The sequence below is a fragment of the Bos indicus x Bos taurus genome, chromosome 3, assembly GCF_003369695.1.
Source record: "Bos indicus x Bos taurus breed Angus x Brahman F1 hybrid chromosome 3, Bos_hybrid_MaternalHap_v2.0, whole genome shotgun sequence".
Classification (NCBI taxonomy): Eukaryota; Metazoa; Chordata; class Mammalia; order Artiodactyla; family Bovidae; genus Bos; species Bos indicus x Bos taurus.
Genome location: NC_040078.1, coordinates 43,201,498 through 43,212,693, shown reverse-complemented (window position 1 = coordinate 43,212,693; position 11,196 = coordinate 43,201,498). Strand labels below are relative to the sequence as shown.

General features: G+C 40.4%; 1 protein-coding gene across 3 annotated transcripts in view; it reads left to right on the top strand.

Annotated features, from left to right (window-relative positions):
* Positions 1-1,871: 1,871 nt before the first annotated feature.
* The window catches only part of RTCA (RNA 3'-terminal phosphate cyclase), a 28,484-nt gene continuing 19,159 nt past the window's right edge, over positions 1,872-11,196 (top strand). The window contains exons 1-4 of one of the 3 annotated variants that reach the window (XM_027536399.1): positions 1,872-2,151; positions 2,247-2,347; positions 4,052-4,195; positions 8,632-8,755. In XM_027536399.1, coding sequence (XP_027392200.1) covers positions 2,107-2,151; positions 2,247-2,347; positions 4,052-4,195; positions 8,632-8,755 — 414 coding nt within the window. In that variant the 5' untranslated portion in view covers positions 1,872-2,106. Of the gene's footprint in view, positions 2,152-2,246; positions 2,348-3,973; positions 4,196-8,631; positions 8,756-11,196 lie in introns of all 3 variants that reach the window. The other 2 variants (XM_027536400.1, XM_027536401.1) reach the window with 2 other exon arrangements.

Below are 11,196 nucleotides of genomic sequence, written 5' to 3'. Positions count from 1 at the left end.
TTGAGAGGACAAGTACCCTTCACCTCAGTCTTTTTAAGTTATTCTTGCCCTTTTGTAATTTCATAGAAACTTTAGAATTGGCTTGTCAAGCTCTTTAAAAAAGTCCTGGTGGGCATTTGATGGAATTTTATTGAAATTATATTTTCAATAATATAGCTAAAGATTCTTCAGGGTTTTATTTGTAGATATTCATATCATTTGAGAATAATGATGGTGCTGTTTTTGTCTGTTCAGTCTTGTGTCTTTCATTTCTTTCTTGTAGAATCTGGCTAGACTCCCATCATCTGTTGAAATTATGGCTTAACAAGCCACAATTGTAGACATTCTTATCTTGTTTTAACTTGAATTGGTGTCTTACATTTTACTATTATTTACTGTCATTAAGGAAGAAATTTTCTGTAGGATTTTCCAGATGTCCTTAATCAGGTTAAGGGAGTTTACATTCATTGCTAGTTTTGTTTGATTTTGTTTTACCATAAATAGGTCTTAATTTTTTTCAAATGCTTTTTCTTCATCTACTAATGTGATCTTAGGTTTTTGATATATTATCATAACATTTTTCTGTTAGAATGATAATCTCAATTTGGTTATAATATACAATATTTTATAAACATTGTCGGATTTATTTGTTACTATTTTGATTGATCAGGATGCATCTAAATTTATAAATAAAATTGGCTTATACTTTTTCTTCTTGCTGTCATCTTTGTCTGGTTTTGGTACCAGAGATTGGGTGGAGTATATGCATTCCCAGAGCTTTCCCTGTTACAACAATGATAGAACATTGGGATTAGGATCATTAGGAGACAATGATGTTCACATCAAAACACAGAGGTTCATATCCCAGTATTCCTTAACAACTGTGTAGCTAGCCTTGCAGCAAATTGTTTAACACGTGCAGCTGTAAATGAGTAAAAACAGTAAATATTTTAGCAGGTTGTGCATGCATGCACCGGCCAAGTACTCAATCAATGCTGGCTGTTATCTGTATGATTTATCATATTCTAATTGTTGCTCCCTCTTAACTGTAAGATAGGTACAGTATATTTTTATCCTTAAGAAGATTGACATCATAATTGCTTACTTCTCAGTCTGTCCAAAATACTTCCAATATCTTCGGACAAAGAATACCTTACTCTCCTTTGCTTACATAGAAAGGCTTGCACGTGATTTGGTACTCAGTTAATGTAGGAATTGAACTACAGCGGAATCAAGAAGCTGGTTGTCCTTTCTGTCCTGGCCTGAGGTGAATTACGTTAGTTGCACTGTTCATTGCCGCCATGAGCTTGTACTCTTTCTCCGACAAAGTGGGGTAACTTTGGCTTTTTGATAATTATACTGCCGATTCTGATTCTGTCCTTTTCCACTCATCCCCGAAGAATTGATGTCTCACAGGAGAAAAAAAAGATAATATTCTACACACGCGCGCGCACACAGTAACAGACACCAGTGAAGAATAAGAGGCTCATGGGTATCATCAATGCGCCAGGGAAACACATTTCAAGGGCTAGGCTGCAGAGAAGGCAAACCCGACCAGAGAGAAGGTGGTCAGTGCATTGCAGGGACCTTTCCTACTCTTCGGCTTTAAGAGTTTCCAGTTTTGGTACGGCAGGATCCCCGAGAAAACAGTGATAAACACATTTGCACAAGCCTGCGAGACAACTGGAAGATACGACTAGAGGTGAAAGGGAAGCTTTCTGCAATTTGTACGTTTTGCTGTGTTCAGGGTGCAAGTCAATTAGGAACAGATTTCCTAAGACGCTCCAGGATACCTCCCCGGCCACCACCCCTTCTGCCGGAGAGCTTCCGATTTGTCGGAATTTTCTGGGCGCCGCCTCTTTAAGGGGCGCGCGGGGCGCGGCGCGCACGCGCACTGGTTGTGGGCCTGAAGAACCCGGCTTCTGGGCGCTGTGCGTCAGGGTTCGTGTCTGCGGAGTTGGGCGTTCCCGCAGCCGGCGAGTTTCCTGCTTTTCCCGGGAGCCCGGCGGCCCTGAGCGGGGAGCGAGGACCCAGGCTCCGGAGCTGCAGGGCAGGAGTCCGCGTATCCTCTTTCTCCGGTTCCGGCCGAGGCTAAGTCGCGGGGGGCCGGGCCCCAGCACGCTCCCCATGGCTGGGCCGCGGGTGGAGGTGGACGGCGGCATCATGGAAGGGGTGAGTGCCGAGCAGGAGGCCTGGCGCGGTGCGGCTGCCGCACGGGCTGCGGCGGAGGGCTTGCGGGTCTAATCTCTCTCTTCTTTCGGCACCAGGGCGGGCAGATCCTGAGGGTGTCTACGGCCCTGAGCTGTCTGCTGGGCCTCCCTTTGCGGGTGCAGAAGATCCGAGCCGGCCGCAGCACGCCGGGCCTCAGGTAAGTCGGGGCGCCGGGGAGTCTGGTCGTGGGACTAGAGGATGGGTGGGTGGGACGAGGGGAGAAGAGGGGACAGGCCGTGGGACTGGAGGGTGGGGGTCTGGCGCCTGGCTAGGGATTGGGGGAGAAGAGGGGATAGGCCGAGGGACTGGAGGGTTGAGGGGGTGGTGCGCAGGGCCGGGGACTGGGGGAAAGGAAGGGACAGGCCCTGGGACTGAAGGGTGGGTGGCGGGGAACAGGCCATTGTTGGGGGGCAGGCGGGCGGGACGTGGAGCTGATGGTGATGCTAAGATCCCTGCCCTAGGATTGAGGACTCTGCGGCCCAGGGATGGTGCTGTGACCTCGGTAACTGGGCTTGGGTGCTTTTGAAAGCCTCAAGGAGCAAATTCAGAAAATAGGTCCATGTTTTCTCTGTTTAGCTAAAGTTGTCTCGTTTCCTGATGAGTTATATTTTAAAATGTTTCCCACCTCATCGGTCATTACAAGTACTCGGAAAGCTCGTACCAGCCGGCAAGGTAGATCAGGGCAGAACAGCTTCTGGGGCCAAACAAAAATTCCACTATTTTAAACCGGGCCTTTTTCTGCGTTCGCACGTTTTAGTCTCATAAAGAGCCTGAGATGCCTATTTCCGGCTTTCATTCAGACCTCTAGGAAGCTGTGGATAGGACGAGGATTATCCGTTGTGAAGAGGGGAAAATGTTGACAGTTGACCGTGTTTCATCTGGAAGCTAGGCATACCACTAATTTAAGTCATGGTGAAGCCAAACTGATTCCTTTGTGCTTGTTCTTTGTATATATTTCCTTCTAGCGGATCAGCTGTCTCTTAGTTTTTTATTCAGACTCCATGTTGAAATTATTAAAAAACAGTTACTGCTACGTGTGAACAGTAGTTCTCTTTGTCATGGCAGTAGTTTGCAGTAACCCATTTCATCAATAGGGAAATTAATTCATTAAGGCTGTGTTACGTACTTTATTAGTTTTCTAGGGCTGCAATAACAAAATACCACAGACTCTGTGGCCTGAACAACCGAAAATTGATTTTTGCAGTTTTGGAGGCTGGAAGTCCAAGATGAAGGTGCTGGTAGGGTTGGTTTTCTCTGAGGGACCTAAGGGAAGATTCTGTTCCAGGCCTCTCTCTTTGCCTTGAATATAATCAGCCTCTTGCCACCTCTTCCCTGTGCTCATGCCTCTGTACATATGCCCTGCTGGTGTGTCTTAATCTTCCCTTTTTGTAAGGACACCAGTGAGAATGGGCTGGGGCTCATTCTGACTGCCTCTTTTAACTTAATGAGCTCTTTAAAGGCCCTATTTCCAAATACAGTCACATTGTGAGGTACTTCAGCATATGAAATTTAGAGGATCACATTTCAGCCGGTAACAGTTATGTACATTACTCAGTGAAGTGCAAGTGAGACTGATGGCACTTGGGTTGTTTTATTAGTTTTACTCTTTTGTTTGCTTCTAATTTGCAACAATATTATCAGCGTATGTGTTTATAGTTAAAGTAACATGTGGAAGGAACCCTTAAAAAGATACCTACCAGCAGGTAGTCCAGGTGCCTAAAAAACCAGAAGGACACTCTGGCACTTACTGTGGTTAGACCTTGCTGTTTTCTTGCCATTGCAGTTTTATAAATGTGTCATAAAGTGTGGGGATATAGGCAGTCTGAATGCACACGTTTTGATGCAGTATTATGACCTGAAGGCCTCAACATTTATCTGGACTGGAAATGATTCGAGATTTGTGTGATGGGCAACTGGAGGGGGCAGAAATCGGCTCAACAGAAATAACGTTTACACCAGAGAAGATCAAAGGTGGAGTCCACACAGCAGATACCAAGACAGCAGGGTATGTGTCACTTACATTCCATTTTACTATATGTTTTTGAATTAGACCTGGATACAGATACAGGTACTACCACTTCCTGGACAAGTTGCTTAACCTCTTTGAAGCTTGTTTTCCTCACTTTTAAAATGGACATAAAACACATTTCAGAGTTAGAGATCCTGTGTAAAGTTTCAAATACCTAATTGCTTATTAATTGTAGCTGTTACTGTAGTTATTACTGTACCTATCTAGAATTTTCTCTCATGTATCAGTTCAGTCGCTCAGTCGTGTCTGTCTGATGCTTTGCAACCTCGTGGACTGCAGCACTCCAGGCTTCCCTGTCCATCATCACCAACTCCTGGAGTTTACTGAAACTCATGTCCATCAAGTCGGTGATGCCATCTAACCATCTCATCCTCTGTCATCCCCTTCTCCTGCCTTCAGTCTTTCCCCGCATCAGGGCTTTTCCAATGAGTCAGTTCTTCACATCAGGTGGCCAAAATATTGGAGCTTCAGTATTAGTTCTTCCAATGAATATTCAGGACTGATCTTTAGGATTGACTGGTTTGATCTCCTTGCAGTCCAAAGGGACTCTCAAGAGTCTTCTCCAGCACCACGGTTCAAAAGTATCAATTGTTTGGGGCTCAGCTTTCCTTGTAGTCCAACTCTCACATCCATACATGACTACTGGAAAAACCATAGTTTTGACTATACAGACCTTTGTTGGGAAAGTGATGTCTCTGCTTTTTAAAATGCTGTTTAGGTTGGTCATAGCTTTTCTTCCAAGGAGCAAGTGACTTTCAATTTTATGGCTGCAGTCACCATCCACAGTGATTTTGGAGCCCAAGAAAATAAAGTCTGTGACTGACTCCCCATCTATACATCTTCTCTCATGTATAGTATAGCATATTTGTTTCTTTAGTTTTTATTATTTAGAAAATGAATATCTGAAAGCACCTGTACTTTTGTGCTTTGTAGTGATAAGTAGTCTTTGTGGTGTAGTCTGTTTAGTTCTTGGTTTGCAGCTAATTATGAACCCTATTTTACTTTTAGTCTAGGTATTTTTGTCCTCTTAATAGAGACTTATGCAACTATATATAGAAATTTTTGTATGTGATCTTCTTTTTATCCTCATTGAAAAATGGATATTTAACAATTAAGTTGAGCCTTTATTATTTTCCAAAAATCTCTCCTTTTATTGATAAAATATGGAGAACAGTTTTTGTGTTTTCTGTGTTATTGGCTGATGGCTATTGTAAGCAGCATCTTTTTACCAAAATCTTATACATTTACTAGGAAATTTGATAAAATAAAGAATAGTATTGTAAATGTGATGCCAGTTTGTTTCAGAAATGACTGTTTCAGTAGATTATGATTTTTTTTAGCTTAAGGAAATGTTTAGTGACAATTGAGGTTTCAGTTATGATGTGAATAGATTTATGTTAAAAAAGGCCTCTCGTAGGCCTCAGGTGAAGGTTGCCAAATGATAACTTTCTTAAGGGGATTAAACCATTCTGAAGTATCTTTATTTTGGGGGGCTCCAAGATCACTGCAGATGGTGACTGCAGCCATGAAATTAAAAGATGCTTACTCCTTGGCAGGAAAGTTATGACCAACCTAGACAGCATATTAAAAAGCAGAGACATTACTTTGCCAACAAAGGTCCATCTAGTCAAAGCTATGGTTTTTCCAGTGGTCATGTATGGATGTGAGAGTTAGACTATAAAGAAAGCTGAGCACCGAAGAATTGATGCTTTTGAACTGTGGTGTTGGAGAAGACTCTTGAGAGTCCCTTGGACTTCAGGAGGTCCAACCAGTCCATCCAAAAGGAAATCAGTCCTGAGTGTTCATTGGAAGGACTAATGTTAAAGCTGAAACTCCAGTAGTTTGGCCACCTGATGTGAAGAGCTGACTCATTTGAAAAGACCCTGATGCTGGGAAATATTGAAGGCAGGAGGAGAAGGGGATGACAGAGAATGAGAGGCTTGGATGGCATCACTGACTTAATGGACGTGAGTTTGGATAAACTCCAGGAGTTGGTGATGGACAGGGAGGCTTGGCATGCTGTAGTCCATGGGGTCACAACCAGTTGGACACGACTGAGTAACTGAACTGAACTGAAGTATCTTTCTTATTTCAGGCATTCTTTTGTACAAAAAGGGGAAAGTTATAGTTAGCCAACTATCTAAAACTTAGCGAACACAGAATCATAGAATTTTGAATCTGTAGGAAAGAAGATAGAAACCATGTATTCCAACCCTTCCTTTACTTTGTGAATGAGAAAATGAAGACGCAGAGGTCATTGAGTCAGGGTCAGAACTAGAATTAGAATCTAGACTTTCTGGCTTCTAATCCACAAGAATGTATGAGAAATGAGTTTAAAGTTGATAATCCACTTCCCTTCAGTAGACTAAAACAAGCTTATTTCTAGCAACAAAACACATTTTACATAAGTGAATTATAGCATTTTCATCCCTGATTGTGATTATAGTACTATGTTTTTTCAAATGTCTACCTTTGTCTTTGCAGTTCCTTGTGTGTATGTGCTTAGTCACTCAATCGTGTCCAACTCTTTGCGAACCTGTGGACTATAGCCCACCAGGCTCCTCTGTCCATGGGATGCTCCAGGCAAGAATATTGGAGTGGGTTGCCATTTCCTCCTCCAGGGGATCTTCCCTATTTAAGAGATTAAACCTGTGTCTTCTGCATTGGCAGGCAGATTCCTTACCACTGAGCCACCTGGAAATCCCTTGCAATTCCATACGTTTTTAAAATTAAGGTTTTCTTTACTCTTCTTAGACTCTGATTTTATTGGGTGGAAGAGAAACACTTTAACTGTATTGGGTTTCTCAGAGGGTATAAACAGAAGTTCAGCAGTTGTAAACCTATGGTTTATGGTAAACTGAACATTTCCAAGTCTTTTTCACTTGCCCCTAGGCTTAACTCCTAAAGAGAGGGATTATATTATATGCAATTTCTCTTACAGTGCCTAACATTACACAATGTTAAGTATTTACTGAATTAATAAAATACAATATCAGTGATAGAGACTGTATAATTCAGTACCCATGCATCATTCCCATAGGACAGTTAAATGAAGGCTATCTTTTGGTATGTAGAGGCTATGTTGGCATTCCCTTTCGAACTATGCAGTCTGTGTATTAATATGATTGTTTTCTCCTGACTTTGGAGAAGGGAGATGATAGCTCTTTTAGGAAATATGACCATTTTATTTCATAAAATGCTACATATTCTATAATTATTTCTTATGATTTCTCACATTATTTGATTCTAAGGACCAAAACAGTAGCTACCCTGGTGGCTCAGTCCGTAAAGAGTCTGCCTACTATGTGGGAGACCGGGGTTCGATCCTTGGGTCGGGAAGATCCCCTGGAGGAGGAAATGGCAGACCACTCCAGTATTCTTGCCTGGAGAATTTCAGAAGTGCCTGTGGGCTACAGTCCAGAGTTGGACATGACGGAGTGATTTTCACTTCACTTTCTAGAACCAGACAGAGTTGAGTTGTAGCAAGGATTATCTCCTGAGAAGTTTTTTTGATGTGAAATATTTGGCTGTCAGTCCTTTAAAATATTACTCTGTCTTATCACAAATGCCATGATGGTAGGAACTCTATCTTAATATATGGAATGATCCCTTGTGCATGGTGGAGACTCAGGTACAGTCATTAGAATATTTGCAGACCTTGACAGTTTTGAATGCAATTACATAAAGTGTTACTTTTAAGAATCCGTTTATAAAAACATTGTAAAGATGCTTTTATTTTTAATTCTTTTTAATTTATTTGTAATATAAACAAAAGTATTAGAACTTAACCTACAATCACACAGTGGGCTTCCATGGTGGCTCAGTGGTAAAGAATCCACCTGCAGTGCCAGAGATGCAGGATCAGTTCCTGGGAGGGAAAGATCCCTGGGAGAAGGAACTGGCAACCCGCTCCAGTATTGCCTGGGAAATCTCATGGACAGAAGAACGTGGTGGGCTAACAGTCCATGGAGTTGCAAAAGAGTCGGACATGACTTAGCAACTAAACAACAACAAAGGTCATATAGCTAATATATTTAGTATTGGATTCAAACCCAGATTTGCTTATTATTTAAGGCCAGTTCCTTCTATTGTGAAATATCAAGCTTTCTTTTAAGATTTAGGATGTTATCATTCAGTCAGTGGGAGTGTCTTTTAACTTTAAAGTTGAGGGCATGTCAGTTGTTGAGAAGGCAATGGCACCCTACTCCAGTACTCTTGCCTGGAAAATCCCAGGGACGGAGGAGCCTGGTAGGCTGCAGTCCATGGGGTCGCACAGAGTCGGACACGACTAAAGTGACTTAGCAGCAGCATGTCAGTTGTCTGTGCTTCAGCTGATGGTAATACGTAGTAATGTCTCTTTCTTGAGACTTCAAAATGAAAACACAGCTAAGCCTGTTCTGCCTTCTCCTTAGGAGTGTCTGCCTCTTGATGCAGGTCTCAATGCCCTGTGTTCTCTTTGCTGCTTGTCCATCAGAACTCCGTTTGAAAGGTGGGACTAATGCTGAAATGGCACCACAGATTGATTACACAGCCATGGTAAGAGCTTTTGTTACTACTGACCAACTAAGAGGATCTCATATAGTCTTCTCAAACTCCATTCTCTGTTTAAATACATCCTGAGTGTTTTTGTGTACATACCTCTTTATTTCTTAATGGAGTCTGGTTCTATTGTGGGAGAGGATAATTTTAGATTGTGTGTTATATCTTAGGACAGTGTTCATAGTGAATTCTTTAAAAACCTCATGTACATTAGATTATTTATAATGCGTATACCATATTTTACTTATCATATAAGTTATTTTCTGAATATAGGGATTATAATTTGAAAGAAAAACTCAAAATAAGAATTAAATGCTATGTTTGACAGGATTGGTGAGGATATGAAGAAATTGGAACCTTTGCACACGGTTGATGGGAATACAAAATGGTGCAGCCATCATGGAAAACAGCATGGAGGTTCCTCAAAATATTAAAAAGGAAACTACCATATAATCCAGCAGTCCCACTAGGTATTATCCAAAAGAGTTGAAATCAGGATCTCCAAGAGCTATTAGCATTCCCATGTTCATTGCAACACTATTCATAAAAGCCAAGATGTGGAAACAACCTAAATGTCCATCGACAGATGAAAGAATTTAAAAAATGAGGCATACAGAAAACATATTAGAAAAATTTATTTAAAGAAGTAGTGTATGCACACTGAAAGATAGTCTCTGAAGGTAGTAGCCACTGTTAATAGTTTATTTCTTTAAATTTTCTTCAACAGATTTTCTATCTATACATTTACTATTTTTATGTATCCATGGGAATATAGGGAATAAAGCTAGGGATATACCTTTATCCCTATTTATCTGTCTATCTGGCCCACTACTTGTCCTTGTAAATAAAGTATTATTAGAAATTTTAAAAAATGTGTTATATATGTACAGTGGATGACTAGCATTAAAAAAGAAATTCTAGATCATGTGACAGCACAGTGGAACCTTGAGGATGTTGTGGTATGTGAAATGAGGCAGTCAGATAAAGATAGTTACTGACATGATTCCACTTACATAAGATAGCAAAAGAAGTTAAGTTATGGACTCAAAGAATGGAATGGTTACTAGTGGAAGAGGGAAACTGGGGAGTTAATAATCAATGTGGATAAATTTTCACTTAAGTAAGATGAATACGCTTTAGAGATCTGTTGTACACATTGTAAGTTTTTGTCAACAGTATTATGTTGTACTCGTAAAAATGCGTTGAGAGAGTAAGAGCTCAGATTAAATGTTCCTACCATAATAAAAAAAATTTTTTTAAATAACTACCATATTTTGATTATGAATTTTTAGAAAGTAAAATTCAGTATTGGCATGCTTATATAACTTGTGGGAGGGGAAGGTGGTATCATCATTTTCCCCTAGGTTTATTAAGGTGTAGTTATTTATACTAGAACTCACCTTTCTTAATGTGAGGTTCTTTGATTTCTGATGTATGGTTGTGAATCTGCCACCACAATGATGATAGAGAATTACTGTAAAAAAATTCCCTTATCCCTCTTTCTAGTCAGTCCCACCCACTCTGGCCCTGGCAATCAGTGATCTGTTGTCTCATAGTTCTGCCTTTTTTCAGAGTGTCATATAAAGAAATAATGCTGTATATATAGTCTTTTGAGTCTTTTTTTTTTTCAGTTATAATAGCATCTGTTTAGGGGGAGGAGAGTGGAGGAGGGATGGATTGGGAGCTTGGGATTAGCAAATGCTAATTGTTATATGTAGAATTGATAAACAACAAGGTTTTACTGTATAGCACAGGGAACTATATCCAATATCCTGTGATACACATAGTGGAAAAGAATATGAAAAAGAATGCATATATATATATATATATACACACATATAACTGAATCACTGCTGTATACTAGGAATTAGCACAGCATTGTAAATCAGCTCTACTTAAATAAAATAAATTAAAAAATACATCCGAGAGTTACCCATGTTGCTTGTATCAGCAGTAAAAGCTAAATAGTGTTCTATTATATGGATGTTTATCTGTTCATCAGTTGAAGGACATTTGGACTATTTCCAGTTTTTTGCACTTACGAGTAAAGTTACTGTAAACACATCCAGGTTTCTCATCTGGACATCACTTTTGGTTTCTCTTGGGTAAACAGCTACAGAGGATTTGCTCAGTTGTAACAGTGAATTTATGTCTGACTTGATGAGAAACTGCCAGATTGTTTTGGCATCCAAGGTGGCTTCGTTGTTTTGCATTTTCACCAACACTGTAGGGGAGTTTTAGCTGTTTTCATCCTTCCCAGCACTTGATATTCTCAGCTTTTAATTTTTTTTTCCATTTTAATAGATGTTATAGTCTTTGAAAATTCAGTTTGATGGGATATATAATGAAAATTAATCTCTGTTCACCTAGCAATTTCACTTTTAAGGAAATGACCCTAATTAAACATTATAAAATGCAGCAAAAGATAATGTTAAAGG